This window comes from Danio rerio, chromosome 6 (assembly GCF_049306965.1).
Source record: "Danio rerio strain Tuebingen ecotype United States chromosome 6, GRCz12tu, whole genome shotgun sequence".
NCBI classification, from domain to species: domain Eukaryota; kingdom Metazoa; phylum Chordata; class Actinopteri; order Cypriniformes; family Danionidae; genus Danio; species Danio rerio.
The window spans coordinates 43,810,001-43,832,951 of NC_133181.1; the positions used below are offsets into that span (position 1 = coordinate 43,810,001).

The following is a 22,951-nucleotide window of genomic DNA, read 5'->3' on the forward strand; positions in this document are numbered from 1 at the left end:
TTAAAACTGATTGTGATGAGCGACGTGACATTAGGTCTTCCTAGTAGAACTAGTGCTAAAAGCTACATGTCTGATTAAATTTAATGAACTATGCTAAACTAAGCTAAAAGTGCTCCTACTAGACCTGGAGATTAGGTGAATGAATTTAAAAATGGTAAAACTCAAATTCTAACTCTAGGGAACTTGAAAATGAACCTGTTTCTAAAAAAAGTGGAGTGTTTCTTTAAGAAGAGCAATTATTCTGAAATAAACCAAACACGTAGCTATATTTAGTAAATGTGTGAACATGCAGACATGTATTTGGAGAGCACCACTTTACTGAACATCTGGTGTGATAGTCTGAACCACTGGGATTTGTATTTATAGTCTTAACTGATAACTCCCTGGCAAACCCTCTAAAAGTGTGTTATACAGTAGCTTTGATTCCTGATTTTTATGCAAGTATTTTTTCCTTTTTCATACTGAGTGTACATAATTATTATTCAATGTTCATGTTAAATATGGTCAATCTGCCACTATAGCTTTACTTTTGATTACACAGTGAAAAATAATCTTGATGAATGATCAAAAGTCAGTCAACCTGATTGGAGTACATTTCCCCTATCCATCAATAAAATTCACACAAGCCTTTAGATATATGACTGCACATAGTCAGTGACTAATTCTTGCCACAGGGCCGTGTGAGATGCTGAAATTTATCACAGTCACAAGACAGCGAGAATGCGAGCCAATAATGTTAAAAAATTCAATGCTGTCATAAAATCACTGAAATATGTATTTGTTTTTGAAGGCAACAGCTCTTAAATCTTTTACCGCGAATGTTATTCAACATGTCACAGTTGAGGAAGAGCAGGTGGAGCTTGTCATAAATCAGACCATCCTTTTATCAACCGCCATTGTAATTTATCTGATCGTCTCTCGTTGTGTCTGCTGTTTATTGATTACATTCCCTGTGGCTACAGTTGGAAACACCTTATGTTGTAGTTTGGGTAGGGCTAAGCTCTCTGTGACTTGCTGCTCTTTCAACATGTTACTTTAAGCAGGAAGAAAACTACAAACAAACCCCCTTCCATCCACGCGCCCTTGAGTTTAACAATTAACCCAGGTTGCTCCAGAGGGATTGCTACCATAGTAAAGGAAGTTGCATTGGACAGAAAAGCTTCTGCTGAATGGCAAACAGCTTGGGAGGACTATATGTCTCACAGTGGAGTAAAATAATTAGCCAATAGTGCGCTGCTGGATGATGTTATTTGTTTATTAGTAATGCTTTACTTTATCTCTCTCTCTCTCTCTCTCTCTCTCTCTCTCTCTCTCTCTTTCTCTCTCTCTCTCTCTCTCGTATATATACACCATCGTTTGGGGTCAGTTTTTTTCATGTTGTTTATGTAAAAGAAAATTAATTATTCTATTCATCAAGGTGGCATTTATTAAATGTAAAAAATTGTTAAATATTTATTACAATTATAAATAACATCTCTGTTGTGTGTAGGATCAAATGAAACTATTACTCCAGTCATAATTGCTTTTATTAATATTGCAATAATAATAATAATAATAATAATTATTATTATTATTAATATTAGAGAGATTTCTGAAAGAGCATGTGACTCTGATGACTGGAGTAGTGAAGCTGAGTATTCATCTTTAAAATCACTAGAATAAACTATTAAATTACATTATAAACTACTTTTGTTAACTACATTATAAACTCATTATTAAATAAATGCAGCTTTAGTGAGCAGGATAAGCTTATTTTAAAACATTTTGCATACATTTCGCATTTGACCAGTTTATTAATCTGGGGTCGCCACAGTGGAATGAACCGCTAACGTATCCAGCATATGTTTTACGCAGCGGATGCCCTTCCAGCTGCAATCCATCACTGGGAAACATCCATGCACACTCATTCACACACATACAGAAAATTTAGCTTACCCAATTCACCTATACCACATGTCTTTGGATTTGTAGGTAGAACCAGAGCACCCGGAGGAAACCCACGGGGGAACAGAGAGAACATGCAAACTCCACACAGAAATGCCAACTGACCCAGCTGAGGCTCAGTGCATCCGGAAAGTATTCAAAGCGCTTCACATATCGCAGTCTTATTCTAAAATGGATCAAATTAATTTATTTCCTCAAAAATTTACACACAATATCCCATAATAACAATGTGAAAAATGACTTTTTTGAAATTGTTGCAAATTTATTTTTAAAAACCTGAAAAATTACTTGTACATAAGTATTCAGTTGAAGTCAGAATTATTAGCCCGCTTTTTAATAATAAAAAAATTTAAAAATAATATCTAACCTGCCTAATTAACCTAATTAACCTAGTTAAGCTTTTAAATGTCACTTTAAGCTGCACAGAAATGTCTTAAAAATATATTGTAAAATATTATTTACTGTCATCATGGCAAAGATAAAAGAAATCAGCTATTAGAAATAAGTTATTAAAACTATTATGATTAGAAATGTGTTAAAAATTTTCTCTCTGTTAAACAGAAATTGGGGAAAAATAAACTGGAAGGTTAATAATTCAGGGGGTTTAATAATTCTGAATTTCAGAATAATTCAATTGTATTTATACATAAATGCGCACATAACAACATAATATATATATATTGTTTTTGTCATTATATTGTTTGGGCAGAAACGAGGCTTCTAGGACAAATAAAAAATGTAGTTTTTTTGTGTGTGCTGTCGAAAACTGACGTTTAGTTATGTACTACTGATGTCGTTTTTAACGACTTATGTTTTAATTTGCATAAACAGTACACAAATTTCAATATCACTTCCAAAAGCATGGTTTAACGGTGGTTAAAGCATTGTTACTTAACCTGATATAAACAAATATGGTGATGATGTAATATTTCAAGGCCCTGTCCTGCGAGAGAAGTACAGAGGTCAAATGAAATAACAGCACATTCTCGGCGTCCGCCAACCAGCCACACACCATTTCTGCGACCGAATCGAGCCGCTCTCTGCTCCAGCACCGCGGACAGCGCCTGCGCCTCGCGCGAGACCCAGCAGGAAGTGGCCATCATTCGCTCTCCTCAATGCGCGCGCCCCTCCCATCCGCTCTCCTCCCGAGTCCCTCGCAATGACTGGAGGACGGAGGCACAGCACGGAACACGTATGCAGCAGCAGCAGCAGCATCTTCTCTCTGGACGTCTGAAGAGATTGCAGTGTCTGCTTCCGCACCCGAAGTGTTTCAGGATATTAGATATTCACCCACAATCGAGCAGCCCTCTGAATGCCGAGCGCGACGTCAACAAACTGATAGGTTTCCGCGCTGTAAACATCTCATCGTGCGTTTAATTCGTTTGTGCGGTTAGGCGAGAGCAAAAAAATGTTGGATCCATCCTCCAGCGAAGAGGAATCGGACGGGATAGTGGAGGAAGAAAGCCGAGAGGTGATGGCACCTCAGTCCGGCTCCTCTCGCATCTCCCCCAGCAGGACCAGCGAGAGCTCCGACAGGCTTCAGCCCTCTAGCCGAGGCTCCAGCGCCCGACCGACCAGCCCGAGCCCGTCGGCCGCCAGCGAGGAGAAGGAGGACGTGGAGAAGCTGCAGAGGGAAGAGGAGGAACGGAAGAAGAAGCTGCAACTCTACGTCTTTGTGATGAGATGCATCGCCTACCCTTTCAACGCCAAGCAGCCGACCGACATGGCAAGGCGACAGCTGAAGGTAAGAGCACGCGGTGCCCCGGTCTCACCTTGAGGAAAAACGCAGCATAATGCACCTTTTATGTCATGCCATTATTCACAAACACTGCTCTGAATACCCTTCTATGAGATATTACCCGTAAAGCGAGGGGGTATTAGTTGAAAAGAGAATCACCAGATCCTTCACGGGACACCTAGCTTTTATTTTCAAGGTTTGTTGTAAGCTCGCAATGTCCTGGCGCGAGCCCTCCTAATCCGGAGGAATTCGTGCAGATTCGGTTAAAATCGGCAGCACGAGACGAGCTCTAATTATAGATATTCTTCAAGAGGCTGATGGACCAAAATAAAGCCGTGTCATTGCCGTAGTACAGTCATGTGACTCGTTCACATTGGAAGTCAGTGGTTGTGTGCAGTCGTGCGGCCATAGGATGTTCAGTTTGCGCCATCTCTCGCGCCACTCATTCATCTTCCAAGGTGACTTTTGGTGGAACAGATGCAAACGCGGGAACCGGTGCTCTGAAGGTCGAAAGAAAACAGCGAACGTATTTCTCACGTCACATGTTTATGTAAATATTTCGTGCGTTTATGTGTTCAGCATGTTTTACTTGACCTTATATGCTGCGTACTTATAATTATTTTGACAACGCATTTTCCTCAAGCCTGTTGATATTCCGTTTTAAATAAATGCAGCAATTTTAACATGGGCTGTAAGTTGGCACTTTAAAGAGCAACCTTATTTAGCCCATACAGGTTGTAAAAATTGATGTATGTAGGACAAGTTTATTTTTGACATTTCTTAAAATGTATTAAAACATTCATTTAGACGTTCCAGTTTGTAGGCTACCATTTTCAGTCTGTTTAGAAATTATCTTGAGAGTTTTATTTGCAGACAATTGACTGCAAATGTCTAAAAGAAACAAAAGAACCTTTTATAGATTAGTTACTTCCATAAAAAAAACGTTTCCTTCTTCCAAGCAGTATCTTTCAGAGGTCCCATCCAATTTCCCTCAGATATTGATCCAAGCTGATCTCTGACTATTTACAACATGCTCTGAAACCACAGTTAACAGCTTGAGTTACTGCTATAGTGAGTGACAAAATGTGGAAACAAACTGAAAGAGAGAAAAAACAGTTCTTTTGTCCATTCTTATACTAACATCCCATTTGCTTTTGTAGTCTATAGATGAATGAAAAAGTCCTAAAGCCAATGAAAATGTGTTTGACCCACACCGACACAGTGGCTCAGTGGTTAGCAATGTCGCCTCACAGCAAGAAGGTCGCTGGTCCTAGTCCCGGCCCAGTTTGTATTTCTGTGTGGAGTTTGCATGTTCTCCTCATACAAAGACATGCTCCAAGGTGCGAATCACAGGGGGGTTTGGGGGTTAGACCTGTCAAATTAACACCTGATCTCCCCTGAGGGACGTCAACACAAGATGTATAGGGGTCTGCCTTTAATAGTTAAGAAATAGTTTGCTCTGACATGTATCTTAAATAATAATTATTAAAATAATAGATAACTTAAATATGTTTGACCACCCCTATAATGGTCCAAACCATTGTGAATGCATGTTTGCACCAAAAAAACCAACAGAACCAACTGTGGGTGTTTGTAAAACTAGATGCATAGTTTGTATTTTATTATACACTTGCACATGAAAGTTGAACAGTACAATAAATAACACATGCAGTCTTTCATGGTCATCCCTTAAAAAAAAAGTTTTTTTATTTAAAAAAAGTTTTTTTTTTAATATCACAAATGTCTGAGAAGCATTCAATATCCCCCAAAACGCTGAAAACAAAATAACAAGTTTGATTAATAAATTAGATGCAATTATATTAACACACCAATTTGGGTCACTGAGGCATATTACTGAAAATAATTGAAAAACATGACTCCCCTGATCATTAGTGTATAATTCGCACTCTGACATGCGCTATAGGTGAATTAAATAAATTAAATTGCCCGTAGTGTATGTGTGTGAATAAGAGTGTATGGATGTTACCCAGTACTTTGTTGAAGCTGGAAGGGCATCCGCTGTATAAAATATATTCTGGATAAGTTGGCGGTTCATTCCTCTGTAGCGACTCCTGATGAATAAAGGGACTAAGCTGAAGAAAAATGAATGAAGGAATGAGTGAATGAATGTTTTACCCTTTGCTAATTAAAATAACTTGTACAGTCATTATTGTGCAACATACTGCCAAAAATGTGTGAATAAGGCAAATTAAGCTACAGGTAAATTGTATTTCAGTCTTTACATTTTTTTATTTATGTTTTGTGTTTCTTTGTAATTCATTTTGAAACCTACTAGCTGATACCTTTAACCAATAGAATTTATACCGTAAGTGAATAATACTAGAATTCAATTGCTATAAAAGACAGCATGTCATTTATTTATTTAGTCACTAAATGAAGCCCTGAATATAAACATTGCAAATATGCTGATGAATCAATTGATAAATGAATACATTTATAATGATTGATACCGTGCTCAGCATAATTGAGTACACCACATTTTGAAAATGAATATGTTTATCAATTTCTCAGTGAATATAAGCAATGTATTTTGGTGAATTTAAACAAAATGGATTTATTAAACAGATATATGTATTAAAATAACATTTTAGTCACCAAATATATTCAGAAATTGAAAGCTAATACAATTAAATTCAAGCAAAATATTGCAAAAATAAATTACAACCTACAACATTTAAAAAAAATTTTACTTTTTTTTTTTGCTTCTCTTGATTTTTCCTTTTTTATTTGTATTTAATATTTTTCTAAAACATACATTTGGTTGTACTAGTTTTTGTACTGATTTTGTAAGTTATTTTGTTAGATAAGCTCCAGATTTGGCTTCAGTACTGACTAATCCAGGGGTGGGCAAACTCGGTCCTAGAGGGCCAGTGTCCTGCACAGTTTAGCTACAACTCTAATCAAACACACCTGCTTGTAGATTTCTAGTGATCTTGAAGACACTGATCAGCTTGTTCAGGTGATTTTGATTAGTGTTGAAGCTAAACTGTGCAGGACACCGGCCCTCCAGGACCGAGTTTGCCCATCCCTGGACTACTCCAATGTGTATGCACAAATATAGTATTGTCTAGCTCGCCGTTAAAATGTGAATTGAAAAGAGAGATTTGAGGGGTGTACTAATATATGCTGAACACTGTACACAAATTGCACTCAGGTCACAATATTTTATATCAAAGGGAATAACTTTGAAGACTTTTACACTGCACTATATTTTGATTTTTGGTGAAACTACTTGATAATGTCCTGCCAGTACATTTATTTAACAGTAGTGTTACTTTCACAGTGAGAAAAGAGAGAAAAAAAATGTGTAAATGTGTAAGCATCGCATTTTTTACCAAACAAAAAAGCTCTGAAATGTCAGCGTAGCTGTAGATTCGGTTATGCAATATGGCTTAGTCAGATGAGAACACAATAGAGCTCATTGAAAAGCTGTGCATGCAATAGACCCACAGTATTATTATTATTCAATAGGTAGCCTCACGTGAGGTCAAACAGGCTTTTATAGATGTAAAAGCTTTGATCAATAACATTGTATTGGAATACCTGCTGTTTGTCTATACAAGAAGTCAAAGCTCTGATCTTTATAATGCATGCAGGTTCGGTTGAGTGAGTCAGTGCTGGTGGTATTTGGGTCATTACAACGAATCTCAGAGTTGAGTCACTGTCGAGGTCCTTTAGGTTCAATAGAGTCATTGCAGTCAATCACTTTAGTCTCTCAGAGTTATCCATGTGAATCATAGACATAAAGGACGTCCAGCAAGAGCAGGGTCAAAGGAAGGGTATTACTCTTTTTTTTATTATTAATTTATTTAATATGACAGTAACATCATTCAGTGAATATTGGTTTATATGTGACTTTTTAAGTTCATAGATCTAAAAAATAAATTTTATAATGTATTTCTTGCTTTTAAATTAAAATTTAATTATATGTGTAATATATTTCTTTGTGATTAATTTACTAGCATTGTATTAACTATGGTAGTTTTAAGATGAACTTTCTCCAACTTTTTTTAGTTTCTTGTAATTAGTTGCTTAAAGAAAGCATAACTTTTTAATTTACTCACCAAATATTATTCTGAACAAACACACTAAATCAAAGACAAATTAATAATAATAATTAAAAACATTGAGGGTGAGATGAAAAGCGAATGCGAAACCAAAAACTGCACACATTAACTTTTTGCAAGGGTTAAGATATCATTATGAAAATCATCATTAAATGCTTTTCATCTCTGGAGGCTGCACTCATTTATTTGCAGAAAGCTTGACTAGTACTTATTCAGCTAATGTGATACCGGAGAAGCTCAGAGGATTGAAGGTAATGGCTGTAGCATATGTCTCATTAAGTAATCAGTTTTCCCATCATGAAGAAAATCAAATTTCCTTCATGCATTATTTCTTAGCGTATGGTGTAGCTTGATTTTCTGCATCTGCATTTTGCCTGTAAAAGCAGGGAATTGTTGTGTCCTTTACCGAGTACCTAAAACATTATGTTATATAAGACAGTTTTGTCATGCTGGTGATTTTGTTGCAGGGAAAATGACACATCTTGTGCTTTTCTATGAAGTCATTCTGAAAGTTCTTAAGTTCTGAAAGGTCAACTGAAGCCCTTATAAATAACATTATACTGTCTTATAAAATGATGCATTGTGTCTCATCCGAGTACCACAGTTTTCTCCCTCAATCAAATATCATAACCATATGTTAGGGTTGGGCGATTTAGGCTAGAATTTAAATCTCGATTAATTAAACAATTTATCTTGATTACGATTATTGAATGATTTTTTTGCCCTCACAGTTCACTGACAAGTTTTGTCCAGTAAATATGCTCACAAATTACATGTGAGAGATTTCTAAATGAAGGGTGCATTGCTTGATTTTAAAATAATTGAAGAAAACACACACTATCTACTATAAATTATTATTTATTGAACCTCAATGTTAAAAAACTGAAATTAAAGCACACATTGCCTAAATAACTTGTACTTTTGGAAACAAAATTGATTATTTTCATTGTTTTTTATATTAAAAGTAACAAACAAGCAGTATCTCTTCTAAATAAAATAACTCTTGTATATCCTGTAAATAATACTTTAAACAATGCATTTTTGCATCTTTTATAAAAACTATTTTAATGTAAATAATCATTTTAATGTAATGGAAAATATGCTGTCAAAAGGTATCTCTGGCGCAGCTTCCAATCATCATCAATGTAGCACAGAGTAAGGCTCAAGAATAGGTCCATCGTCCTACTTGACCAGAGATCAGATATGGCTGCAAAGTGACCGTGGAAGTATAAACCAGCCTCAGCCTAACCGTTACCATGGGGAGTGACACATACAACTGAGGTGTGGATCCACATGCAGGTTTATTCAAAGTCAGGCAAGCAAAGGTCAGCACAGGTGCAAACAGATATGTAATGTAATGTTATGTAATGTAATGTGTGTATTTATATAGCGCATTTATTGTGTACGGCCATACACCCAAAGCACTTTACAATCATGAGGGTGGTCTCTCCACACCACCACCAGTGTGCAGCATCCACTTGGATGATGCGACGGCTGCCACAGGACAACGGCGCCAGTGCGCTCACCACACACCAGCTATTGGTGGAGTGGAGAGACAGTGATCGAGCCAATTCAGTGGAAAGGGGATGATTGAGAGGCCATGATCGTAAGGGCCGATAGAGGGACTTTGGCCAGGACACCGGGGTTACACCCCTGCTCTTTCACGAGAAGTGCCATGGGATTTTTAATGACCGCAGAGAGTCGGCGCCCACTGACAGTCTAGCGCCCCCTTCACTTTTACTGGGGCATTAGGACTCACACAGACCACAGGTTGAGCGCCACCTGCTGGCCTCACTAACACCACTTCCAACAGCAACCTAGTGTTCCCTAGTGGTCTCCCATCCAGGTACTGACCAGGCTCAGCCCTGCTTAGCTTCAGTGAGTAACCGGTCTTGGGCTGCAGGGTGACATGCAAACAGATATGTACAGGCAAATCCAGAATCGTAGTCAATATAACAAGCGAGAGGTCAAAAGGCAGGCGGCAGACAGGTATAACTAAATAAACAATGCTAGGTAAGTACACGGGAAAACAAGGCTAGGAAAACGCGTTGTAATGTCACTGTGACAGATAACAAGACTCGGCAAACTGAATGGGTGAGTGTGTGGCTTAAATAGTGTGTGCAATCAGTCTCTGACAATCCTCAGGTGGTGCGAGTAATCAGTCTAGATGAGGAAGCATGTGTGAGTTTGACCTGAGTGCATGTATGAAAGTGTAGTCCATAAATGGCAGATTTGTAGTCCATGGTTATAGTTAGTGCAAACCAGCGATCTTATGGGATATGATCGCTGGTAATCGTGACACTAACAGATCGGGATCACGTGACTCCATATGCGGTAGGAAAAGTAACTGAAAAAATCATGCTCGAAAAATTTTATCGATTATAGGTCCTGAATGACAATTACTTTATAATATTAATTTAGATATTATTAATACATTTTAATTCAGTTTGACATCTACAGTAGAGACCCTTTGGAGTGGATCAAAACCTTCGTCAAAGTTGTGGTAAAACTATTCATCAACACCACTTCTTGTCTTAGGACAATTTTTAGATCCATTATAAATGTTGACTACTGTTTTTCTACTCACTGAGAGTATCTTGTTGCTAATAAAAATGAGGTATACTTCTGAATGCTTGGTTCTGATTGTTTGACGAACATTCTAAAGTGTTTATTTATTTTGCAGGAAATACATAAAAAACACTGAAAAAAATGATGGGTTCCACACAATTGATTTGTGTTGGGACAACATGAAGGAATTAAGTTAACTTGTTAGTTTTAAGAATTTAATTAGTTTAAACATAAAGCAAGTACGTTGTCTCTGAAAACACAAGAATTGTGTTGTTTCAGCTCATTTTAAATAAGTAGTTTGAACAAACAGCAAACAAACAGCAAAAAGTAACTTTATTGTCAGAAACAAGTTTTGATAATATTGCAATTAAATTCGTCAAATGTGTCAGTGATTTTAAACTTTTTTACAATCGACAATAGAAAAAACTGTACAAAAGCACGCACATATTTCTTTATTAGGTGCTCAGCCAAAACCGCAAAAGGTGCAAATTAAATGTAAATCAAAGGCGGCAACACCAAGGCTCCAAAAATACAAATTTATTAAATTAAAAATGCTGACACAGAGAGTGTTATGTTTCGAGCCACCCGTTTCGTCTGATGAAGAGCCGGGTGGCTCGAAACGTTACACGCTCTGTGTCAGCTATTTTAATTTAATAAATTTGTATTTTTGGAGCCTTGGTGTTGCCGCCTTTAATTTACATACAATCGACAATAGCAAATTAAATTAAAAACACACAGACAGTGAGTTAAAGTGAAATTGTAAACGGAAACATGGTGAAAAGTTTTGTCAACCTTTTTTCACCCAAGGCTACACAAAAAAAAAAAAAATGTTGCTGCTTGTTCAAAAAACTTGATTAATATGAGTTTAAAGCACAATTCTTGAGATTTTTTTTGTGAAAGCTTAATTTTTTTTTTATGTTCAAACCAAGACAAGACGAAGACAGGACGACATAGATAATTAACATACTGTAGATACTAAAAGTGACTATATCAGCATGCAATTTTGCTGACAGAAAAAGATAAGATTAAAATTTAGTCAAATAAAAACTAACCTTGATTTTTGTTATAATCCACTGGACCATCACATTGCATTGTTCAATCATTAAATGAGCGAATTAGAGTGTCTGCATCCACTGGCGCAGTTACTTTTTGTGTTTTTTTCAATGACCAAGTTAACACTGCAGTGAGTAAGCAAATAAATATAACAAACAAAAGCATACAAATGGCTAGTCCATATTTTATTTTTACCCATAAATTCATGTTTTATTATTTGCAGAAATGTACTATCTTCCTCCCTGACTGAAGTAGTAAAAGTGCTGTTCTTGAAGCAGTTAAACTAAAGTTTTGATATTTGAAGATATTCTTCTGCTGGCACAGCATGGATTTGGGTGAATAGATTGCCAGAGCTGTTACATTTCACACTGTTAATATTATTTATAGCTCCTAACAAAATGAATATTTAATTCTAAATGCATCCAGGTATGCAGGTATGGTTAAGCAGAGTATTTATTAGTAAATATTTGGTGAAAGGCTGTTAAGTAAGGGCAATGCACATCAAGGCGATTTTTTTCTGTTTTATGACACTGAAGGACTTTGTTCTGCAAATACAGCCTCAGATAGACATTATTCTGCTTGTTACATGGCTACTTGACACAAAAGTAAACAATTAGACACTAAGTATTGCTCTGAGGTGTAATAATTTACCAACTCCTAATTTAAACATAAAGTTGCGAGAAAGAATGCAGCCTACACTAACTAAATATGCATATGAATATACTCACTAAAAGTTAAGATGATTCATAGTAACCAAATGAACCTGTCTTATTAGTTTTAGCAGTTGTTATCTGGAAATAACATACCTTTGAATGTCCTGATTTACCAATCAGAATCAAGTATTCCAGAATAATATAAAATAATGAAGTGATAATGCGATCACAACACAGAGTTGATTATTCTACTTATACAACAGTTACCATGCCTAACATGACATGCTTCAGATGTTGCATTATAATACATTTGTCAGGGTTTTATCCATAAACCAATGTTGTGTGCAGGATTAGTTTGTTTGTCATGCATCTCATCCAAATAATATCACATCAAGTGTGCATTATCTTCTAATAATTCAGTGGACTAGACATAATTATTTCGTACAAGCTCAAATTTTGGACAAAATATCTTAAAGCATCCTGGCATGCAGTGTGTTTACAGCGCATTCAGATCAAGTATAAATTGTAAAATCTTAGCTTTTATAAAATACCTTCCTTTAACTTGCTTTTTCGTCTAAGTTTGAAGAATCTGAAGTTGTCCTAATAGCTCATGTCTCAAGCAAACTACTCACTAGTCAGCCTTTCTAAGCTCAGCCGCTCTATTATAAAAAGCAGTATGCTAAATGACAGCTTCGTTGTTTCCACAGCACGTGAATCACATTTCATTTTCCCTCCTAGTTTTAGTCCAGGAGGTCACGTTTACTGTGCGTCCTGCTTCATTTGTATGCGGTCAGCAGCGTCTCTCCTGTACTCTCTTGTGAGCCACTGGTCTGGACCCGCAGCCCTCGCTTGAACCCCAGATGATACCAGCACGCGATAGAGATCTCTCAGCAGTTTTGTTCACAGGCCTTAGGGGAAGATTGAATTTCAATTATCTGTATCCTTCCCGTGTTTGATTTCTTCACTGATAGATGGTAGATGTCCCCTCTATTTCATCTGATAAGGTGGTCTTGTAACAAGAGCACATCGGTGGCCCTATAGACTCCAGACCCTCCAGCTTTATGATGCGCCTATAAGCTGAAAGCATTAAGATTTTCATCAGATCAGAACATACTTCCCTGTGTGTACATCCCGCCTAGAGATCACTCCTCGCAGAATAATACTGCCGCTGACAGCTTTCAAGGGCTTATTGTCTTTTTGTCAGCTGGCTGAGCACATCTTTGTGTCATTTCAGCTGGACTTCTTCGCAGATGAGGTCTCTTTTAGCATTTTTCTCATTGATCGGTTTTAGTGATGCACAATATATTAGTGGCTATATTGGTATTGGCTGATAAATAGTTCTTTTTAAAGAGTCCCTATTACAGGTTTTTGAAAATGACTTTCCAAGCAGTGTGTAAGCACTAAGTGAATGAAAACATCCAGCTGAAGTTTAAATCTGAAAATGCATCGTGTTTATTTATTCTTTAACAAAATAGTCGTCTCAGAGTCAAATAAATGAATCATGTTGGGCTTGGTTTTTTTTTTGCATTGACGTCGACATAGTCCATCACCAAATATGAAGTACTGGATCCGGTTTAGCCAGTGTATGCTGTGTTTGTTCCTGTAACTTTTCTGATTTTTGATACAATAACCTACGCTGCAATGACTGATTCGCCGACTGTTTGCTATTAAAGGAAGAGGCAGCAGAAACTATCCATGTATGGGACTTTGTCAGTAATTGTTACCAGTATTTTCATGGTCAATTTTCAAAATAGTTCAGTTTTTGCCACCGTGTGGATTAGTACTGAATGTGTTGTTGTTATTACTAAGGGTTAAGTTTAAAAGTAGAGTATTATGCTTGTGTTGCTTCCATTTCTGCATTAAGCTCGCACATATACTCTGCACTCTGAGTACTTTACAAGTTTCAATATGCTGGGCGTTTCTCTTTGTTTCGGGCTGAGCCCAGTCGACCAATCACAACAGATGGGGTCATCGGATCAATCAGTGCAGATTACCCTCAGGCAAAGGAAGAAAGAAATGAATCCCTGAATGAATCACATGGTAGTCATTGAGATAATAAGGTAAAATAAATGCATATCATAAGACAATGAAAGTGTTTTTTTGACCTTGCATGGATATCAGCTTGTTGTTGGAAATATGACCTTTTATAATGCATAACGGGCTCCTCAATGCTATCTTTATGATATTGTGTATTCTTTATTGTTATTGATAATTTACACCAGATGATCTAATTCAGTCATGTGCTGCTATCTATTAGTATGTGTCCATTAAAAAATGCCAATTAACTTGATGCGCAAAACTGGATTATCGCATAAAAGATGTGCAAATAAAGCAACGTGCTCAAAGCGAATAAAATCAACACTTCCTGATTAACTAGCGCCAAATATCAACATTAAAAATGGAATTTGCTGCAATAAGAGAAGCTGCCTCAATCATTTCTTCATTTAATAAATGACTTGTGCCTCTGAAGGCAATCCTGACATGCAGTGAACATGCAGTGGTGTTTAAAGGCTTGAGACGCAGAGCAAAGATGCTCTTGATTCTTAAGGTTATTAATAATATAATAACACTAATACTGAAACAGTTAAGGAGTTTTAGAATTACTGAAAAAACGCCACTTGTTTGTCCATTCACACACATTTTTATCATCATATGATCTCTTATAACAAAATCACATGACTTTTTTTTTAATGCGTACATTGGAATTTTTTTGGTATAAAAGTTTTTCCATCATAGTTTAGGCTCATCTTTTCTTTTCGAATAAAACGTTTATCCTCAGTTATGCGCACATGTTTGTTATGCGCATTTTCAAAATTTATTCGCATCTTGATGTTTTCAACAACAGTTTTTTTATGAGCATATACTAAATGCGCATAAAAGTAGGTGTATGGAAGCATAGCCCATGAGGGTTTTGAATTATCCCTTCAGTATTATTTCAGATAAACAAAACACTTTGATTTTAGTCAAAGAAGTATCATATATATATATCATAAGCTTTCAGATATGTATAGTCATAATTATTGTCAAAAAAAATCCATATTAGTGTATTCACACTTTGTTTCGATCTGTGTTTTGGATAATTACACAAATACCTTTCCTGTAATGAGATCTGTTAGAATGTTAGAATGGATTATTCATTAGCACTATTCATTAACTTCCATAACATAATGTCAACTCCCACATAAAGTCATATTTTATTAGGGCTGCAGTAAAACAATATTGTCAAAGTCATTATTAATTCATGATTAGAATGATTAACTTACTTGTTATTCAGTTGGTATTTATTTAATCAGGTTTTATAGCTATTTGCTGTAAATTGACCATACTTGATAGATTGTTGAACTACAGAGCTAACTCACAATACTGAAAATTAAACCTCTGAAATAAAAGTGTAATAATAAAGTATTTTAAAGCACAAAACAGTGTGAAATTGTTAAAAATGTTATCAAAAGGGTTTTTATAGGACATTTAAATTTGCAACAAATGCAATACATTCATCTTCTTCATAAAACATGTTCCAGAGTAGTTGGTGGTTCATTTCGCTGTGGCATCCTCTGATAAATCAGGGACTGATTAGAGACTGTTTCTTTTTTCAGGGACTGACTAAGCCGAAAAGAAAATAAATGAATGAGTTTCAATGCTTTGGTAGTAGGAGAAGTACACATCTGCAGAAGTACACACAGTCTCACATCTGCTTTTGTCTTTGTATTTGTTAGTGATATCGCATGTTGACAGTCTTAGCTTGACTATTGTTTGTGTTGCACACAGTCACACCTTGTAAAGGCTGTTGACCTTGTGAAAAACGGCACAAAGGGACTGCAGTGCAACACTGTCACTCACAGCTTGGCCTTTTATCTATATACAAACTCTCAGCGGATGCCTATTTGAAATCTAAAACCTGTGACTTTTGCCATTCACGGTGAAGTGCATCTGCTGTTGCATTGCGAGTAAACCTGTTATAAATGAAGGGAATTAAATATACTGAGCTGTTTGTCTCAAATGAGATGCATCACCTAGAGACTTTTATTAATGCAATGTCTGGTGCCTGCGCATTAAAATGAGGGTCTGTTTATAGTCTGTGTATCTAGGAAATAAGGCCTGTCCTCCATAAAAAAAGCTTTACTAACCAGTTAAACATCTGCATTGCTGTAGGGCTCGCAAAAGGAAGATTTTTTTCAGTTTATCGGAAGAGCTTGAGAAAAAAAAATGAGTGAATGAACTCAATCACATACTGTGTTTTCGAGTATTTAGCACAATCAGACCAACAAGGATGACCCTGCGGGACTTCTCTATGGATGAAAAGCCCTACTGGGTCGACCTGCTGGACACATGATTTTATTCTTGTTCAGTCGGGAAGGCAAATCAGAGCAGCTTTGTGTGATGGATGAAGTTACCATGCATGTATCGAGTTGCCAGGCTCACAAATTCAGTTTCATTCTCCACTGATTTCCAATTGAGGTCTTTTACACAGCGACACTGACAGTATGTATTGTATTGTGTGTGTGTGTGTGTGTGTGTGTGTGTGTGTGTGTGTGTGTGTGTGTGTGTGTGTGTGTGTGTGTGTGTATAAAAGCTCTGGCACAATTCCACACACACATGTTGAAAGATAGGTCATTTTCAAGAAAAATGAAAGCTTCTGATCAGTGTGAAATATAAGGGGAGAGTGCAATAAGAAGAATTCCCTGAAGATGATTGAATTAAATAGACTCAAAAAATGATGTTTGCTGATTTTCTTAAATTACCTATTTAAAATGAGTTGAAACAACACAATTCTTAAGGATTTTGGGGGACCACTTCATCGTTTTATGTTCAATGTACTTAAATTTGTAAGTAAATGGTTAACTTATTTCCTTCATGTTGACCCAACACAATTTGATTGAGTGGAACCCAGCATTTTTACAGTATATTAATTATTTATCATCTGTTAAAGAAAAAAAAGGAACCTTGGGTCGCCTTTTTAATTCTAGTGCTTTTATACACTTACCGGCCACTTTATTAGGTACACCTGTCCAACTGCTCGTCAACGCAAATTTCTAATCAGACAATCACATGGCAGCAACTCAATGTATTTAGACATGCAGACATGGTCAAGACAATCTGCTGCAGATCAAACTAAGCATTAGAATGGGGAAAAAAGGTGATTTAAATGACTTAGTGGCATGTTTTTTGGTGCAAGACAAGCTGGTCTGAGTATTTCAGAAACTGCTTATCTACTAGGATTCTCACGCACAACCATCTCTAGAGTTTACAGAAAATGGTCCGAAAAATAGAAAATATCCAGTGAGCAGCAGTTCTGTGGGAGCAAATGCCTTGTTGGTGCCAGAAGTCAGAGGAGAATGGCCAGACTGGTTCGAGCTGATAGAAAGACAACAGTAACTCAAATAACCACTCGTCACAACCGAGGTACAAACGTGCAATATCATAAAGCAGGAATCATTTCTTGAACATGACAATGAGTTCTCTGTACTCAAATGGCCTCCACAGCCACCAGAGCTCAATCCAATAGAGCATCTTTGTGATGTGGTGGAACGGGAGATTCGCATCATGGATGTGAGCTGACAAATCTGCAGCAACTGCGTGATGCTATCATGTCAATATGGACCAAAATCTCAGAGGAATATTTCCTGTACCTTGTTGAATCTATGCCACACGCAGTTCTGAAGGTTAAAGGGGGTCCAACCCTGTACTAGTGAGGTGTACCTAATAAAGTGGCCTGTGAGTGTATGTCCTTAAATCAAATTTGTAGAAAACTGAAAAAAATGTGAGTGGAGAATATCACAAAAATCCCCTAAAGAAAAACAAGTCATCTCTTTTGGCTTTTCTGTGATGAGCTTTGAATCAAAAACAAGATGTAAAACCGAATTTGCATCAATAAGCCCAAACGCATGTTACTAGAAATTCAAATTCAAGTGATGCGCTTTGTTTTCGAGCAAAGCTAAAATCCCAGGCAAATGGCGCACATATGAAGCACAGTCGGTAATGCAGTGTGGGTTGTGATTTGATTTAAAACAGGTCAGTGAGGATGGGAAAGATTAATGGATCCACATTATATTTGCTATTTTTGTTTCTGTGCATGTCAAATCACTGACAAATGACTTTTGCAGAACAGTTATGTAAGCAAATTATGTATTTTTTGCATGATAGGCAGTGTTTGCATTTTAAATATGGCCAATAGGAAGCTGTATAAACAGACACACCCCCGTCTTACCAAAACCAGACCTGAAATTTTTATTTTACACAAAGTTAAGCTGCAGCAACACAGAAACATTGTTATCAGAAATAGTCAGATAAATAGCCATGCGGAATAGCAAATTGACAACAGTTGAACAGCTTATTAAAGGTAAATAAGAGAATATATCTGGATTGATCTGCTTCAATTATTAGATTCCCTCCTCCATATATGTACAAGTGAGGGCAAAATTATTCACTCTTCTGATCATTCATTCATTTTCTTGTCGGCTTAGTCCCTTTATTAATCTGGGGTTGCCACAGCGGAATGAACCACCAACTTATCCAGCACGTTTTTATGCAGCGGATGCCCTTCCAGCCACAACCCATCTCTGGGAAATTCCCTCTTCTGTGTAATATTAATTCTTTTTCAAATATTTCTCAAATGACATTTAACAGGGTGAGGAAATTTCACATTATTTTCGATATTATTTTTTCTTTTGGAGAAAGTCTTGTTTGTTTTATTTCAGCTAGAATGAAAGCAGTTTTCAATAAAAAAAACTAACATTTTAAGGTCAGAATTATTAGCCCCCTGTCACAGTCTGGTGTCTTCTTTGTGTTATTGTGCCATTTGTTTGTGTATCATGTGCTTTCTGTTATGGTCATGTGATTCCTTTGTTAGAGTTTCCCGCCATTCATTAGTTTCATTAGTTCCACCTGTGTCTCTCCCCTGTTTGTATTCAGTTCAATCATGTCTTGTGTATTTATATTCTTGAGTTCAGTTTGTTCATTGTCTGGTATTGTATTGTCACATCTCCATGGCCTACATGTGTTTGATATTCCAGTTCCTGTTGTAAGTGCTTTTTTTTTTTTTTTTTTTTTTTTAAATAAATGCATGTTTTTTGATAAGTGACACCCCCTTAAGCAATATTATTTTAAATTTGTATACAGAACAAACCACTGTTATTAAATAACTTGCCTAATTACCCTAACTTGCCTAAATAACCTAATTAATTATTGGTTATTAGAAATTATTTATTAAAACTATCAGTTCTTTTTTGTTTCTATAGCACTTTTACAATGTAGATTGTGTCAAAGCAGCTTAAAATAGAAGATATAGATATTTAAATGGAAATTATTAAATTATTCAAATTTAACAGCAGGATTAAAAATTCCGCCTTTTAATTGTATACTAAACATCCAAAATTATGAAATAAATGAAAGTAGCTTAAAGTTCTCAGACTTTTGGTCTATGCCGGTAATTAAATGTATTTTCTTTTTTGTATTTTTATTGCACGTTATCTTCAACAAAAAAATGAGTGCAGATTCATTGGAAATACATGCCTCAGTGGGGCTGGACAATATATTTTTTCAGCATCGATAACACAGTGTGTGCTTTCGCATTAGTCACATCACAGCATCTGCATGTGGAACTGGAATTATTATTATTATAGTTGATCAGCAATGAAGAATGTTCAGTATTTAAATTTTACATGACATTTGATTCAATAGGGGCAGGACAAAATGGCGATATGCATGAGGTGGCGCTTCTCATTTTAGCAAAGCAAACAAATATCAATACTGCAATTCTAATATCTTTTAACTATTTGATGCATTATTCCCTCTTCATTTACAAATATCATGATATATTGTGGATGTTTTTATTTATTGTAATACATCATTATCTGGAGCAAAACATGATAATATCGTATCATATTACTGTACCTGAATATCTGACTTATTTCACTTTTGGCTTATTTATAATTCCTGCAATTTCTTCACACCTCTGCAAGATTATTCCAATCTAAGTTGATGATTACATTACAAACAGAGCTAGTCAAGTCGACTGCTGAAATTGTATTTATATCTCAATATAAATCACAGCAAAATAAAATATCACAATGTCAGATTTTTTCCCAATGTCGAGCAGTCTATACCTCAGTGTATGTTTTTGGTTTTTCAGAAAGTAAAATATGTTGCTCCGGGTAGGCATGGGACGATGACTGTTTTCAGGGTTCACTGCGGTTTGGAAAAGTCAAGGTTTTAAAACTGCAAAAATGTTATTTCACACTGTTTCTTAGGTATATGCAAGTGTTTTTTTTTTTTAAACAATTATTTAAATCTTTAGGGCAACAGTATCTCCAGCAGAAAAGGACTCAACTATGATTCAGCAAACATCTGAGAAACAAATTGCGTATAAACCAACATCCTATGCGTATCCAGTGCAGTAGCTTACTTTATATCCAAAGAAAAGAAAGATATTCAAAGATGCCTTTTTAAGATTTGTAAGAAATCAGTTTTGCAACTTAAGATAGCAGGTCAATAATTTATATTTATTATTTAGCCTGACATGTTTACTGTTCCAAAATATTTTGTGTTTCTTAAAATATAATAAATTGTGTTTAATAGGTAAAAAAATTTTTGTTGTTTTTCCAGAAGAGCATATTTGAGAGCAGCAATCACAACACATACCGTGAAATATTTATCCAAGGTTTTCATACCATCAGAATTTTATACTGGCCCATGCCTAGCTTTGGGTATGATTCGTTCAGTGTTTCAGATGACAAATCCAATAGAGGGCACTGTCGAGATTTTTGCAAATTATATTTTATACATTGTCTAAAAGTAATTTTAGATTTTATGTTTAGATTTTCTAAACATAATAGTTTTAATAACTACTTTTATCTTTGCCATAATAACAGTACATAATATTTTGCTAGATATTTTTCAAGATGCCATTATTCAGCTTAATGTGCAATTTAAAGGCTTAACTAGGTTAATTAGGCAAGTCGTTGTATAACAATGGTTTGTTCTGTCGACAACCAAATGAAAATATTAAGGGGGCTAATAATATTGATCTTAAAATGGTTTATAAAAAATATAAAACTGATTTTATTCTAGCCGAAATAATACAAATAAGATTTTCTCCAATTGAAAAAAATTATAGGAAATGCTGTGAAAAATTCTTTGCGCTTTTAAACATATTTTGGTAAATGGTGTATTTAAAAAAAAAAAAAAAAAATCACAGGTGTAATAATTGTGACTTTAATTGTATAAAGGCAGCGTAGAGACAAGGGTCTGTGGTGAAGTGAACAGGTCGAGGACGCAGCGGTGACAACGACGGTAATAGAAAGCGAGTGGAGGTCAGACAGGAGATTAGCAGAACCCGAGAGACCGCAGTGGTTATGGCAGCTGGATGGAGCTGGAGTTAGTTAGTTAGAGGGTCCCATGGAGATAAGAGGATGTTTGATTGAAAGGCTAGAGCTGGATGTCCTCAGAAGAGATTTGGAGATTCTGAAATTACCTTATTAATATAACAGGGTGAGAGGGATGAAATTTATCGCTTCATTAAACTCGCTGAGAGAAAAGGACAGGTGAGAAGAGAAAGACAGCGTGAGAGACTGGCACATTCGTTTTGTCAGATGTGATAAACATCCAGCCGGAAGGTTCTTAAAAACTCCTTTATATAGCAGGTCATTCACATTTAAGGTTGAATTATTAAACAGTGGAATAAATGGTGGCTATTTTTAGTGCTGCTTTAATTAACTTATGACCCATGCTCTGGTGTAAATTTAGCCTGGCACTTTAATAATGATCAATTCAGATTTAAATGATTAATAGAGTTAAAGTCACAATTATTAAATCTCCTGTGAGTTTCTTTATTTCTTTTTCAAATATTTCCCAAATGATGTTTAACAGAGCTAGGAATTTTTCACAGTATTTCCTATATTATGGTTTCTTCTGGAGAAAGTCTATCTGGTTTTATTTTGGCGAGAATAAAATCAGTTTTTAATAAAAAAAAAACATTTAAGGTCAATATTATTAGTCTCCTTTAGACATGGGCCGTTATAAGACTGAGGCTATGATAAGCTAGAATAAATGTATCACTGTTTCATGGTATTGTGATTACTGCTCTAAAGTATGTTCTTTTTAAATGTCTGGGTCAAAAAACTAAAACTTTTCCAACCTTTGAACACAATATTTTTTATATTGTGACAAACATTTGATATTTTTTAAAACAGCCTAAACATGTCAGGCTAAATAATTCAAATAAATCAAATTGATTCCAATCAAATGAGAGCAGAGCATGGCTTCCGTTAAGGTGACAGCAGTGTTTGTCTAGTCAAGATGATTATGAAGACTTTTAAAGGAGAAGACTAGTGGTCGCTATTTTAAAGGTATCCAGACCTGTATGACTTCACAAATTATAAATATCACAATATTAATAAATATTACAATTATAACAACATCAACAGCACCAATTGTGCACAATATGCTGCTGATTCAGTCGTTGTACTGCACTGATTTTTTTTTTTGCTGGTCAACAAAAAGGCAGTGTGGTGCACCTTGCGTTTTTGGAATGTAAAATCCGGTTCAGTGTGATCGGCCCCTAAAGCTTTCTTTTTTCTGATTGCCTTGTTAATTTTTACAGCAAATTTTGAGTATTTTAAAGTATTTTTTATTTTTCTATTACAAACGCATCTGATGTTTGTATTTGCAACAGCTCCACATCCCCAACTTCACGCATTGGGTTAAATTAAGCTGTAAAGTCTCCATGTTCAGTCCATTACTTCCACTGTATCTGTTCAGCTGAGGAAATGAAACCAACCCTTTGACGTCAGACACAGGGACATTCCAAGGTGGCGGCGCCCTAGGTCTAAAATCTATAGTAAAACATGTCATTTTCTGCTTAATGATTACTTTAATTGAGATAATGAGGTAATATATTTCCATTAAAG

The 22,951-nt window shown here is 35.9% G+C and overlaps 1 protein-coding gene across 24 annotated transcripts in view; it reads left to right on the top strand.

The window, feature by feature from the left end:
* Positions 1-3,122: 3,122 nt before the first annotated feature.
* The window catches only part of cadpsb (Ca2+-dependent activator protein for secretion b), a 188,532-nt gene continuing 168,703 nt past the window's right edge, over positions 3,123-22,951 (top strand). For all 24 annotated transcript variants that reach the window (XR_012408105.1, XR_012408106.1, XR_012408107.1 and 21 more), the window contains exon 1: positions 3,123-3,688. Coding sequence is in view for 16 of the 24 variants with exons in the window: in XM_068222029.2 (XP_068078130.1) it covers positions 3,353-3,688 (336 nt within the window). In the remaining 8 variants the exon portion in view is untranslated. The remainder of the gene's footprint in view (positions 3,689-22,951) is intronic.